At 38.6% G+C, this 14250-nt stretch overlaps 1 protein-coding gene across 2 annotated transcripts in view; it reads right to left on the minus strand.

Annotated features, from left to right (window-relative positions):
• Positions 1–212: 212 nt before the first annotated feature.
• fstl4 (follistatin-like 4) overlaps positions 213–14250 on the minus strand; it is a 215064-nt gene continuing 201026 nt past the window's right edge. For both annotated transcript variants that reach the window (XM_086309271.1, XM_086309272.1), the window contains 3 exons: positions 8824–8931; positions 3402–3511; positions 213–3206 (listed from right to left, as the gene is read on the minus strand). In XM_086309271.1, coding sequence (XP_086165397.1) covers positions 2507–3206; positions 3402–3511; positions 8824–8931 — 918 coding nt within the window. In that variant the 3' untranslated portion in view covers positions 213–2506. The remainder of the gene's footprint in view (positions 3207–3401; positions 3512–8823; positions 8932–14250) is intronic.

The following is a 14250-nucleotide window of genomic DNA, read 5'->3' on the forward strand; positions in this document are numbered from 1 at the left end:
CTGGTCTTTGACATCTTGGTAAATGACGTTTAATTATGTCTTTAATATTCACGGCCTGCCATTAAAAGGTCAGGAACTGTTGGATCTCAAAGGCTGTGAGCATTTGTGCTGTGATGACAACATGTACAAGATTTAAATTCACAAAAAATTAACAAAAATATTCCTCTTGCCACGTGATTAAGCATTGATCCTACTGTTTTGTAAAGTACTGGTTTTTGTTTGTGATTTAATTACCAGCAACTCCACGCTGGGCTTCGTGCAAAGAATAATGCTTTTACCTACACAAATGTAAAATCTACGCTGTCACAAAGATCTTCAGAACACAGCTTCAAGTCCTGATTTTGTATTAGCAGCGTCTGAATTAATCAAATGTTAAGAACAGCATACTGTGAGAGAAATGCAGAGCAAATTAATTGAATAGTTGCCAAAAAAGGTCTCTAAAAAAGAAGAGGGTCATGTTAAACACCTGTTAAATATGTGAGACAAGCAGGCCAACTGTGGGAGAACGTTACAATTTCAGGTGTTTTTATAACTGATTATAAAAACTGGCACAAAGACCCTGAGGCAGCTGTTGACGTGAGACAAAACTGAACTTGTACCACTTGAAACTCACTGTATGAAAATATGCCTGAAATGTAATAGAACTGCTTGTCATGGTGACTCGATGAATGAACAACTGTTTCACACCAAGCTCATGTTTGATACTTATTTTAGTTACATTCAGTATCAAATGTAGAAGCATTGTGCGACTAGGTCAAATAAATGATTTTTATTTTTTTCTTCTGTGGCAAGTCAGACTGTCCTTACATAATTGGCAGATCTGAAAAACTTTTGATTTAATTTTTTTTTTAAACTTTATGTTCTGTATATTCCACATAACATCACATAAGTGCTTTTCCTAAAGTAGCTTACTAAAAGTCTCACAAAGACAAAAAGGCAAAAAAAAAAAAAAGTAATTACCCCCAAACTGTAGCCAATTTTCATCTACTATGTAAAAACCATCAAAAGTGCTGTCCAAGCTCTGCATTCATATATAGACTGGCACTAATATGAAAAGCCAGGAATGATAAGAGACTTTATGGTTCCAGTAATTTTTGATGGCATTATTACATCTGCAGAGAAGCCGCAGCGCTATATTGCTGCTAATGGATCATCATTATGATGATTAGTGCAAGTGGAAAATGTAGTTACACAGAAGATGATGCAGTTCAACCACAGATAGGAAATATCTGCTATTTTGACAGATGGAGATTTGCTGGTGTTTATTCACTTGCTGCTCTCAGACAGACACTCTAGCCTTTTTAGTTCAAAAGTAGGAATACAGTGTTTAAGTAATAAACACACTTAGTACTTTTTGCAATTTGACAATTAATATTCCTGAAAAAAAGGAAAACTGTTTAATACAGTACATATTGCTGTCAAAATGTATCCCTACTTTTGAAACAGGTTGCAAGACTTTGAAATATAGAATTTATTTTTGTGTACATGCGTGACTTCTTTCCAGAAAGTTTTTTCTCTCACTAATTACCAAGTGAGAAGTGTCTAGTCTACCTGACTTGTTTGATCTTGATGCACGGCTCTCTTAGGAGATCTACAAATGCTCACAGCCTGTCGCTTGGCCTCAGCATATGGGTCAGTGTAAACTGGAGTCATTACCCTGAGGGAATCTGCTAAGTGGTATAAGTGGCATTTTCAGGCTTCACAGCTCAGAGCTGTACTGCAGGTTCAGAATAAATGTGAAACAGCAGGGGACAGATTATAACATTGCAAGAGACCAAAAGATCTACTTTTCATTTCAGGCTAGGCTTCCACTGCAACATCCATTGTCGACGGCTAACGGACCAATTGAGCTCTTTGGACAGACAGTGTAAATAAGGGTATTACACGTGTATAAAGCCAACCTCTGCCAGCATTAGGAGAATGAAAGCTTTCAGAGGGAGAATACAGTACAATACCATGACAAAGGCGAGTAAACAGATGGTGGTGGTAGCTTTTAAAAGGACTCAGGACACGCACTCAGGACACTAAAGGCAGACGGGACAGACAGTTTGTGGTGATTATATGCGGCACTGGTGAAAACGACAAACATTGTTGAGATAAACAAAAACTGGAAAGCTTTTTAGTCTAAAAAAAGTGAGCATTGTGCATAGTTCATAGTTTGTTATAACCCCTCTTCAGGTATCTATTTGCTGTGATAACATGGAAGGAAGTGCAATAATGTACAATTCTGTATAGTTAAGTGCACATAGATCACTGTTGCACTGAACGGCATTGACACTTTCTCCCAATATAAATATCACAACAGATTTTCGGAATATTTTCTCAATTACTCTATTTTTACGTGTACTTTTGTTACAACAAACCCAGGCAGGTTTCTCTCTTGCTCAGTCCCAGGGTTGAGTCCACAACTTATGTTCACATAAATCTTAATAATAGGTAATTTGGCCTGATCTTTCCGTTTTCCCCCTAATTCTAAATCTTGTTCACTTTTGTTTTTCCTTGTCACTCATACCTCTCCAACCCAGACAACTGTGTTGCCTCTCTTGATGTCTGACACCTCGCAGTGCGGCGTTCTCTGTTTGCCATTAAGAACAAAGAGGGACTCAGCTGATGGTGTCACCAGATATTGTCCAAACAACCCACTGGAGACAACCACTCTGTTAGGGCCTCCCCAGGGCCAGGCTTGGGGGGCCAGGGGCTGCTTGAGGCTCCGGAGAACCTCGATGTGGCCTGAGGACAGATCGGCAAAGAGCAGGTCCGTTCCTGAGCCCGAGGTGGCAACGGCCACATGCTGGTTGGACTCCGTGAAAGAAGGTTGAAAAACAAGATCAGAGACCGCCACAGGCTCGTCTATTTCCTGGTTCAGACTCAGCTCCCCTTGGAATGACACTGTCTGTACTATCAGCTTTGAGCTCTGTGGGTCAGGTGTCACAATGTAGCGCCCGTCTGGTGACACAAAAGCCTGGCCTGTGACATTGAGGTTTGGCCCAATCACGGCGTCTGTCACACTGTCGATCAGAAGCTGTTGTGGGGCGAGAAGGCTCTTGGTCTGGCACTGGATGAAGTAGAAGCCACTCAGGTGTGTGTAGGCCATGCTCACTGGGATGCAGCTGTTGTTCTTTAGGCTGATGGTCTTGACACGGTGAAGGGTCTCCAGATCAATCTTGTGAACCGCGGGCTCATTTTTGAGAAAGACAAAGGCAAACCTAAATTGGCAAAGTTCACAGAAGAGGTTAATAGCCTTTCTAGAATTTTTGTGCAGTGATTAATACACATCGAGGTTCTCATTATAATTCTCATTTGCTCTTTTCTCCTTTGCTTTAGTGGGACAGCTACGATGAGCGAGAGCAATAAGGTCACCTGTTTTAAGGTGAAAGGCTGCTAAATGGGTACGGATTTACCTCACGTGAGTGATGATGAGGTTAGTTGGAGGAATGAAGAAGTCGTTCACCCTCTGAAAAGTTGTACGTATGGCATGATGTACTTCACCCACACTGGCTTGAGGAATAACCTGTAGACAGTTCCAGAAAAATGTAAAATGAATACAGTATTTACTATCTAACACCAATGCAAATACATTATTTTTGTGGTTTAAACCCTTGAATGTTTTCAGCGTAATCCTTCAAAAGCCGAACTTCACACGGTCTTCAATCGGAATTTTCCTAATTAAGGACTATTTGAGATTTTTTTAAATTTTATTCACTCACTGATATTAAACATTTCTAAGATTTTGGAAATATACACTATTCACCTTTTAGCTATACAATTCACAGTTTAAAACAACACTTGCTAGAAAACTGTTTTCCATGCAACCATACAAATCTAATTAGAGTTTAGAATGGTGTGTTACATTTCACTGTCTTTGCTGCTGCTGTTGAGCATACAATTGGAAATAGGTTGGGTTGTAATTTCAGAGCAATATCCACATGGATTCCAGAAGTCATGGTTTCCCAAAAGAGCACTGCACTATAACAAGATATGCCTCACTAAACGTAATGGGAATTATGTAGGCTGACATGATCTTAAACCAGATTATTGTAACCAAGAGAAACAACATTCTAACGAGTTGTTTAGGATTCCGATGTGTGATTATTGTACCATAACAACTGTTAAAGTAACCGTATACTTGCTTCACACCTATTCTTGCTAATCTTCTCTGGCAATAAAATTCAGAATCCACTTTAAAATCCTGTTATTAACATATAAAGCTCAGCATGGACAGGTCCCTGCTTACATAGCAGAGCATCTTAGTCCTTATCACTGCAGCCAGCCTCTCTTACCCTGTAACCAGGGTCTCCTCACTGTAGCACACTCTAATTTTAAAACCAAAGGTAATCATCACAACCACAGTCTTCCTCAGCCTATCAGGTTAGCTCAGTCTCTGATTTGTTTTGCACGACTAACTTATACAATCACATTGTATAAGTTAGCTTTCCCTTAATCGTTTCCCCTTTATTTTGGGCCATAGTGGGCAACGATTTGTATGTATGGAAGTGTGCACCTTAGAATGAATGTCTGACTGTAGGGTTGTATGTATGTTTCTGGTTACGTGTCCGTATGTCTGAACACAGATGCTTACTTTAGTTTGCAGCTTTTAGCCAAACTGTGAAGCTTTGTCAGAATGCACTGCTTCTATCTTCTGTAAGAGGAATTACTGTAAGGCTCATATGTCAGGTCTTAAGAATCAGAGCTTGTTCGGGTGACAGCCTCATATATTGTGAAACAGATAAACATCTACATTATAAGACTTGAGCTGGTGAAGCACGGCCCTATCTCAGTTCTCCGTAAAGCATCTTGATTAGTGATGGTTGTCTAAGAAGCACACACCACAATAAAAGCCCCATCTCTCATGTCATACAGCTGGCACTGAATCAGCATGCTTCTAAGGTGCTCGGAGAGCGCCTCCACTTTTGATACAGTCCTGATAAACCACCTTATCCATGAGACATGCTTCATCATGTATGCTGCCATGATCAGGTCAAATCTGCTTGTTTTCCTTCTCAGTTTGCAAACTCCTCTTTAGACACCTAGGAAAATGTTGCTGGAGAGCATACAGAATATTTTTTAAACTAGAAAGAGCTAAGTGTTAAATCGAAATGTCTACGCCTTCAACTCCGAAGCTAAACCTCTACCTGATGCCCGGTGGGGGGGAAGACTGCATTTCTTCGTCAGAGCTATAAAATCTAAGGAAATAAAAATAGCAGTTTAAGTTTCTTTTGCTACACTACAGAAATACCCCTCAGAAGTGATCTCTTTTCCCCCACTCTGCTGAATATCTCATCCATTTTTAACAAAACAGATCAGCCTGTTTCTCATTGCTTGCGAGACATGAAACAAGTCCTCATTAACAAAAAGTCATTACAACAGTTGCAGAATACAATGATGGGAGTTAATGAGGTTCAGTGTACTATTACTCATGTATTATTAGGCAACTCTGGTGGTTTGTGGGCTGCAGGTGTTTACAACTTAATGCCAGTGGCTTTCCTTTTGTTATTCTTCATCCCTCGATTTCATATTCATGTACTCAAGACCAAGACTAAGGCCCAGTTGAGTTTTTCTCGGCCACTGCCTTGCTGGCTTATCTGACACCTAAGGGGGATTTTTGAAGCTACTAACCAAGTAGCTTCTTGGTTAGCTTCTGACTCTCTACAACATTCACTCTGCAGATGCCATGTGTAGTTTTTTTCTTTTTCATTCTTTTTCCAGCTACGTGATGTCTAAATTAGATGGCATTCTTCAAATACTCCATTATTTTTCCGCTAATTAAATAAATTTTATGAGGCATTTTAATATTACCCCATGCAACTGCATTCATTGTGCTTTGCTAATACACTCTTTTAGAGTTACTAGTTGTTCCTGGAGAGCAATAAAGCACACCCCGGGTCCAATGAAACTAAGAAGATCATGATTAATGCTTCATGCAAGAACAGCTAAAGTTAATGATTTGCATTTTTTGACTCTGTGTTTTATATCATACATTTGTAAGACACAAACAATTGTTTATGTCAACTTCTTTTAATATGAAACAGTTGCTTGAGATTCTCTTACAAACATGATACAAATTTAGCGAAAATGAGCATTGAGAAAATTAAAAAACATATACATTTTAATAAAAGAACCATCAAATTAAAGAGCAAAATATGTTTAGACTTGCCTTCCAGAAAGATATGTCAGAATGTTCTGAACTGATGCCCCTATGGGCGCGACAGTAATGAATCACTGCTGCAATAATTAAAATCCTCTTTTATTACTTTAATTGACAGTACTTCTAAAGAGATGACAGGAAGCAAGTATGGAGAGGGCAAAGAAGCTCAAGCCTCCAGTCAGACTCAAAATAGCTTCATTATGGTTAGTGGCAAGGGTGGCGGATCTATTTCAGAGGTAGTGGGTGTATGTAAAGTTTTGGGGAAAGTCATGGTCTGGGTCGACAGCAAGCAACCTATATGTGAGAAACTTTAAAATAGCAGCTTGGTTAAGGTTGGAAAATTAAAAACAACATGTTTAATGGAGTGACAAATCAAGCTTCTTCATCTGGCAATCCAATGGATGAGTCTGGCAATTGCCAGGAGAACTGACTGCATTGTGCAAAGTGTAAAGTTTGGTGGATGGGGGATTAAAATACCTTTTATTAAGAGCATAAAAAAACTCATTTGATTTGGCCAGCCCAGGCTAAAAAGTTGCTATTTTGCTGTGTGTGAAAACACAAACAAAAAGCAACAAAACCAAAAATAACAAAACAAAATCTATTTGTGTTTTAAATATCTTCTTAGCACATTAACACAGAATGAACTGACAGTCTGGAAGGCTATGACTGTCTATGCCCGGCAGAGATTCCTCCATTTGTCTTCCCTAATGAATTGACAATCACGTTCTCTTCAGTGCTTCTGCAGAATTACTGAGCCATCCTCAAACTTGGCTTCTTAAAAATGCCGCACACACTGAGATGAATGCACACCTGCGTGCAGCCGCACATCTCGAGTGCTCAAATTAACATGCACGAGCAGAGACACGCACTCATACACATGTATGATCTGCCGAAGCGAAGCGGTGCCTCTGGTAGCGACAGGCTGCTGCTGAACAGGTCAATTACATTCAGTCCAAATGATAATGACATTATCAGACCATTTATTTGTGGTGTGATCCATGTGGCCTCCAATCCATTATGCAGTTTGTCTGCAATTGCATTTTTTTGATTGATTCCTACCCTGTTCACTAATTATTCATTACTTCTGAACCATGGCAGGAAGAGGGGGAAATGAACAAAATGAAAATAACAAAAATGCATTTTCTGCACAGCTGTTATGCAAAGCTGCTCTTTGTATTTGTTTCAAAATTAAAATAGGGAGAACCATGTTTTCTTCTGTGATGAAAAACATTGTTTGATAGAATTTTCTGCTGTTTTTAAGATTACAACTCTGATAGAAGTTCAAAACCACTGAGTGCTCCCCTTAAAACGGAATAACTACACAAAAACACATCTCCAGCTTATGCACCTACACTCTGTGAAGAAGTGCAAGCCTGAAGAAATTGGAAATCTATGCACACATATGGAGTCTGGCCATGTAGATTATAAATCAGTGGAAAACTGTTAAAACCCACGTACAGGCAGTTATCCTTTTCACTACTTTTTGATGCCAAAGCGTAGTGGCACCTTGTGATCCGAAAGAATCTAACATTAAAACTAAAAATAATGATGTAAAATGGACCCATTACAGTATCCTGGAGAAGTGTTATTCATAGAACCATTTCACAAAAAATTGAGAGCTTAAGAAATAACTGGAGTAGGGGAAAAAATCTATACTGAAAATAAGTGAAACACACGTAAGTTTGACTGTATCATTATTGCACAATCCTTATAAACGTCTCCAAATCATAAAGACAGAAAACAGGGCCGCACTTAATTACAATGCGGTCCCTTCACCCAAAGAGACAAAGCAGAACAATAAACATGTTATTGTCATTTACAGAGATTACAGTGCGATCCCTTGGTAGCTTTACTCATGACACTATCTTCCACCGATGCACATGCAAAACAGGCAGACCTAAAAATACCAGCCCTTTAAAAACAGCATCATCCTCCATCGGTGCCAGTTCTGGTCTCTTCCCTCTTCCCTCCACCTTCTCGACCCTCTCTGCATCTTCCTCCCTATTCCCTTGTCACAACCCATCCCCTGAGGTGGATTAAATACAACCACACCTGTGATCATTTCTCAATTGTGAAGCCTCCAGCACCAGCAGCCCAAAGGGACGCTCGGCACAAGCCGACAACACCACAGCTGTGAATTGCTGTTTTGCTGGCTTGGTAAATGCTCTAAAACATACATAGATTAGTTTTTGTCACACAAATACTTATCACATAAACAAAGGACGCTGGCACACAAGTGTGCTCAATTAGTTATAAACCAGGTTTTTCCTCGCTTGGTAAACTTTTTACAGCTAACGCAGATTATACTCTCCCAGGGAACGAATCAAGAGTTGAGAAATACACACCACCAAAAAGCAAGTGTAGACGGATGATAAAAAGCAGGTCTGTTTTGTAATTTTATAGCTGCTCTAAGCTTTGTTTTATGTTCGATGATTACAGTTCACTGATTAACAAGCGAGCCTGCGACACCGATGAGCTCCCTGTTCCTTATTAAAGAAAGATATCCAAAATAATAGCCTGTCTTTTTTTGCAGACAGGAGACAAAACAAAGCACAAAATGCTTAAGTGTCCCTTTAATAGTTAATATCCAGTTCCCTCTCATTCCCAGAGCTGTAATTTAAGTTGAACCATTTAGCTTGTCTATCAAAAGTAACTGCTGCAAAGTACTTCACACTTACCTGAAGTGTTGGGTGGGTTTTGTCCATGTCCCCCCAGGTTAGGACCCACACCTGGTCATGTGATTTGTCATAAAGCATCTTTACTGGAAAAGGGTCTGTTGCAACAGCCTGCAGGACATAAAGAGAATGTGGGACAAAGAAATAATTGTGGGAAATTAGTCCTCTTTACTGGAAAGGAGAATAGCTCATGGTGGTAGAAAATGCAGAAGGGGCAAAACAAATATAACAAAAACAAACAAACTATTAATTATCAGATTAAAGACAATTTAGAGAACATCCTGATTCTTTCATTTCATTCCCAGCAAATGTTTTACAAGGCAGTCTCTGTGATAAAAGGTATCCTGCGCACTTTTTTGATCGCTGTTTTCACAACCAAAATGTTTTATCATATTATGGATGTAATGTGTTTCAAATGGCTTTACAATGTTTCACTGAGATTATAATAATAGAGTGCTGTTCCAGCAAAAAGGGGTGTGGATAATAGACATACTATGATGGCAAACACAGATGTGAACAAAGTAGGATTTAAAAAACCCTTAAAAATTGGCTTTGCAAATATACTAAAAAGAAGAAAAACTTGTTTAACACTTAAATCCTGCTAACTGCCAAACCTTTAAGAAGCTTTTAGCAACATGCTAAACTTTTTGCTTGAATACAATGGAGATAAAACAGGTCAGATTTTTTAGAAGCAGTATAATCTGATCAAAACTAACTGAATCCACGTAACAGCTATACAGTACACATGATGCGTGGATTTGTGACAGAGCAGTATACTTGCTGACCAGAAAATCCACTCTGTAACACATAGAGTCAACAGAAAACTCTTATCACGTCAGGCCACTGACGGAGTGCAAAGGAGATAGGATATACAGATGTAAACAAAACCTGTATAATGTCACTGCTGAAGAGATTTTGGTTAAGGTATCTGACACACATCAGGTGACGAAAGCAGAAAGGGGAAGCAGTAAAAGAAGAATTGAAACGAGAGAGAAGGGAGAGGATGGGAATATACTAAACCTCAGATCTGTTGCAATGTCAACAATGAGGAGTAACACAATCCATTACCCTGCTTCTGGCTGGGTGGACAGGGAGCTGCTGACACCCTCACCAGTGGAGCGAGACCACAAGCTTTTTGTTCAGTAATGGGAGGTCCAGCCCTCTGTTCTGCACTGGTCAGCCAAGTGTCAACTCAGCATGTGCCTATGTATAGTATGAGCAGATGTATGTGTGTGTTGGTTTCTACATAATAGAAGCAGAGGTAAAGATGGGGTAAGGCCTAAATGCAGCAACCTGGAAGGCAGTCATTTAAAAGCCCAACATACTTAAGTGTTATTTAACGGTGGTCTTAAGGTCTGACTTGTTTAAATGATTGTTTTTACAACAAGATATATATATAAAAAAACTTCTTTGTTTATGAAGTGATCACACTATTTTCTTAAGGATAAAGAACTTGGGGTATGCTTGTTTTGACTTAAAGAAAAGGGATTGATTTTGAGAGCCAAAACCATCCAACGCTGCTGTGCTCTGATTCCAACAAAAGATAAGACGAAAAGGTTACGATGGTAAATCTCAGATATACATTTAAGCGTCCTATTTTTGTTTTCTTAGCATTTTGTTTTTTATTTTGACATTCTTTTTCTCAATCAAAATGGGATTTTGATGTTTGATTTTTTAGGTGTTTTGAACTTTAGATTAGATTAGATTAGATTAGATAGAACTTTATTAATCCCTCGGGTGGGTTCCTCTGGGAAATTCGATTTTTTTTTTTTTTTTTTTTTTTTTTTAGATTAGATAGAACTTTACTCCACAGGAAATGAAATATCAATAATACATGCTGATTTTGTAATTTGTCTGTGGTTTGGTCTGCCCCAATTTTGGTTAAGAGAACTTTGGTCTAAAGAAATAAAATAAAAATAGATGATTAAGTGAACATTACAAGTAGATATATCATAAGACCAACAAACACAGTAAGTATTTGTTTCAGGCAAGCACACTAAATATTATTATTCAAAATGTGTGTGGCAGCGGTTAAATTCCATGAATCACAATTAAAAATTCCATGAAATCAATTAAAAAAAAAAATCAGGCATATTGTTCAGTAGTTATTGTTCAGAATATATGTGTCCAATTTTTGACCTATTAGTAGAGTTGCATGGTTAGAGATGTGGACTGCAATCTGAACTGATTCCAAAACACTTCATAGGGCTGCCTTTCAGTGGCTCCACTGGCAGATGACAAAAGAAAAAGATATAGTAAAGGTTGACACATTTTACAGTTTTTCTGCATGTCTTTCCAAGAAAACCCCAAACACAGTGATAACAATCTAAGCTGGCTAGATGTCAAAGAGCTGTAGCAGCAAAAAACTTGAAACAAAGTAAATTTTTAATTCTAGATAGAATCTGTGCTGTAGATGATCTCCTGTAGGTCACTTGACAGCATCCATCACTAAAACAGAAGTACAAAAGCATATGGATGCCATAGAGGACCACTTCTATCATTCAGGAAACTAGAATATTGTTCAGCTCCTTGAGCAAAGATGATCGATCGGGTTTAGAAAATCAAAAATCTTAAACGACAACTCTGTGCAACTGATTTACTGCAGCCTCAAAATGAATTTAAACTTACTATTTAAGTAACTACACAGAGGTTTTTGCCATCTGGCGTTCTTTTTAATTAGCGGATGTGCTGTTTGTCTTTGGACCCAATGGGAGGCTTAGCTGGCACAGGTCTGACACATCATAGTCAAGGTTAGATCCCTTTGTTGGGAAAGATAACAAATGTGCCATTTTCTTGCTTGGAACAGCATGAAAACCACGCTAGCCTCTGTCGTTGTAGCTTCTCCACATGTTTACAACCTTCATCCTGGTGTCTTTTGGGAATTTTTGGATGGGAGGGTTCAGAAACATATGAAGGCTTTCTAAAAAGTGCACAACTTTTCACTATAATAAGCAAATGATAAAGCACCCAAAAATAAAATCAGCAGTTTGGGCATTTCCTTTATTTCTGCTTTGAAATATTTTTCTTTTTCTTTTTTTTCCTGTGGATGGTAATGCTCTGAGGCTATACCATTGAAAACTTCAGACAGATATCATCTTTAAAAAAAGCAAGACCCATAGTTGATTGAAATTTCACTGTGATTCCCATTAAAGTTTCTTTAAAAGTTACCACATTTGAAGGATCTAGTGCATCTCCACTGACTCAGAAGTGAAGCTGTTGAAATGGTTTATCATTTCATGGGGTAATAATTGAAATTTAGGTATCAGGCAAAGACTTTTTTGTTAAAAACAAATATTTTAAATGCCTGTAAGCAGGCACATTGTAATGCACCCAGATGTCTTTGTAATTTGTGCTGAATGTTTTCCTTTTGACGCATTACGAGTATGACCACAGCATATCACCCAGTCTGTGCTGATGGAGATTCTTTTATAAGGTACTGCTTCTACTCCATGGTGCAAATCACAAATGTGCACCTTGAAGTGGTCACAAGAGCATGTCTAAAGACCTTACAGACAGGACATGACAAGTTTGACCACAGCATGCTGTGATGAATCTGGCAAGCTGAAATGAGGAGGCAAGCAGCCGACAGCGTGCACAAAAGGAAATATTGAGGGGAAAAGAGTAGTGTGCGTTTATGTGTGTGTGAAGTCCCTGAACTAACAACGCCAGTCTGTGTTTGCACGGGGACTTTTAAAGGAAAGCATACACATTTGTTTTAATGATCTGGTCTCTTATTTTAGTTAGGCTGTGTGGGTGTAAACACACAATCCTGAATTACAAAAATTACTGCTGCAGCATTTACATGGCCTTCCTGAATTGTGTGCAAAACCTTTTGATCACACCTAATATTTAGAACACCTCTATTGTTTCTTACCTATAAGCTTTATAAATACCATTTAAATACCATGCCATTTAGACATATACATACCATCTCATGTAAATCTTGAGGAGACTCAGATCAAATCATTGGCAGCGGTTACTTGGTATCAAAGAAAACAGGTCATATTATCACCCATTTCATACAGTTATTCTTCCACTGAGAGCATGTTTATACTTCAGATATTTATTTTCTTCACTCCTTCTTTTAGATAAAGTCCTTTCCAATCTTTTGCCTACAGCTCAGCTGTCTGACTGTCGGCTACAGACAATATACCTGTCTCTAGGATCTGTTTATCAGATCCTAGAGACAGGTTTGAGGATTTTGTTGCAGAGCACAGAAGACTTCCTTCACTTATGCTTTTTGGGATGTTTCTGAAAGGTGAGACATTGTTAGGACACCTTTCTAAGATTAGAATGAATCGATCATTCTAAATTTCCTATTTGATTAACACACACACACACACACACACACACACACACACACACACACACACACACACACACACACACACACATATCGTTCATCCGTATCCCTCTGCCTGTGCTTTGCAGCCTGCCACCATCTCTCCTGTCTTAAAAGAAATGACAAATGTGTCTTGTGACAAAGGATGTCTTGAGATAACAAAGCAAAAAGAAAAAAAGAAAAGGAGGATGCATTAACCGCCTGCACCCAGAGGCCAAAGAGGATCTTCAAGAAAGAGAGGGGGGAGTGGAAGAGGCAGGGTATTGGGAGCAAAGGACAAAAAAGCAGTTTTACAGTATTGGATGAAGTTAAAAAAAAAAAAAAAAAGACAAGGAAAGCAGGCAGCTGATCACAGCTTCAAGAACCACTTACTGTAGATGTGTGTCAGAATGCTCAAAACAGTAATATGCTTTTATATTTGATCTGGTTTAAAATAACATCTTAATACGAAATAAAAACATATCCAGACTCAATCAAGTGACTACTGAGAACAGATAAGACAGATAACAGTTTTGGATCTTTGGTTCCCTCATTTTCTTATCCCAGACTTTAGTTCATTTCCCTTTCTTCTTTCACCTCTTTCCTCTTGAGTTAGGCCTATTTCCTCTCATCCTGCACCTCAGTATAAATGATGCTGACCCTGGGAAGGACCCCTGAGGGATTTAATCTCTAAACAGCCGTTACAGGCAAGATAAATGGTAAGGCAGCTAGCACCCACCTGGGCACCATATTGTTCCTTGAAGTGCATTTGATTTATTTTACCTTGCATGTAGCTTCTTACATTGGTTGCAGTTCAGTAGTGTGTCAAGTCTGAACTCGGTTTGTCTCACAGTTTGATGTTTGACATATAGTGTAACTCTGCTTGAATGTATCCCTGCTAATTTTAAAGGTGTTAATTTTTTTCTTATTTTTCCTTGAAATATAGTATACTTCAAGACAGGCAGACAAAAGGTTTTGACACATTTTTAACAAGTGAATGTCAACTGTGTTGACTGAATAAATGCCCATCACATTATGATTTGCCAGCTCTATATGTACAGTAAGTAGATAATCCACGATAACTGTTACTGATGACTTGTGTGCAAATA

The sequence above is a fragment of the Aulonocara sp. 'chitande type north' Nkhata Bay genome, linkage group LG10, assembly GCF_057382095.1.
Source record: "Aulonocara sp. 'chitande type north' Nkhata Bay isolate Kocher_YH1m ecotype deep benthic linkage group LG10, A_spYH_male_GT1.1, whole genome shotgun sequence".
In the NCBI taxonomy this organism is placed as follows: Eukaryota; Metazoa; Chordata; class Actinopteri; order Cichliformes; family Cichlidae; genus Aulonocara; species Aulonocara sp. 'chitande type north' Nkhata Bay.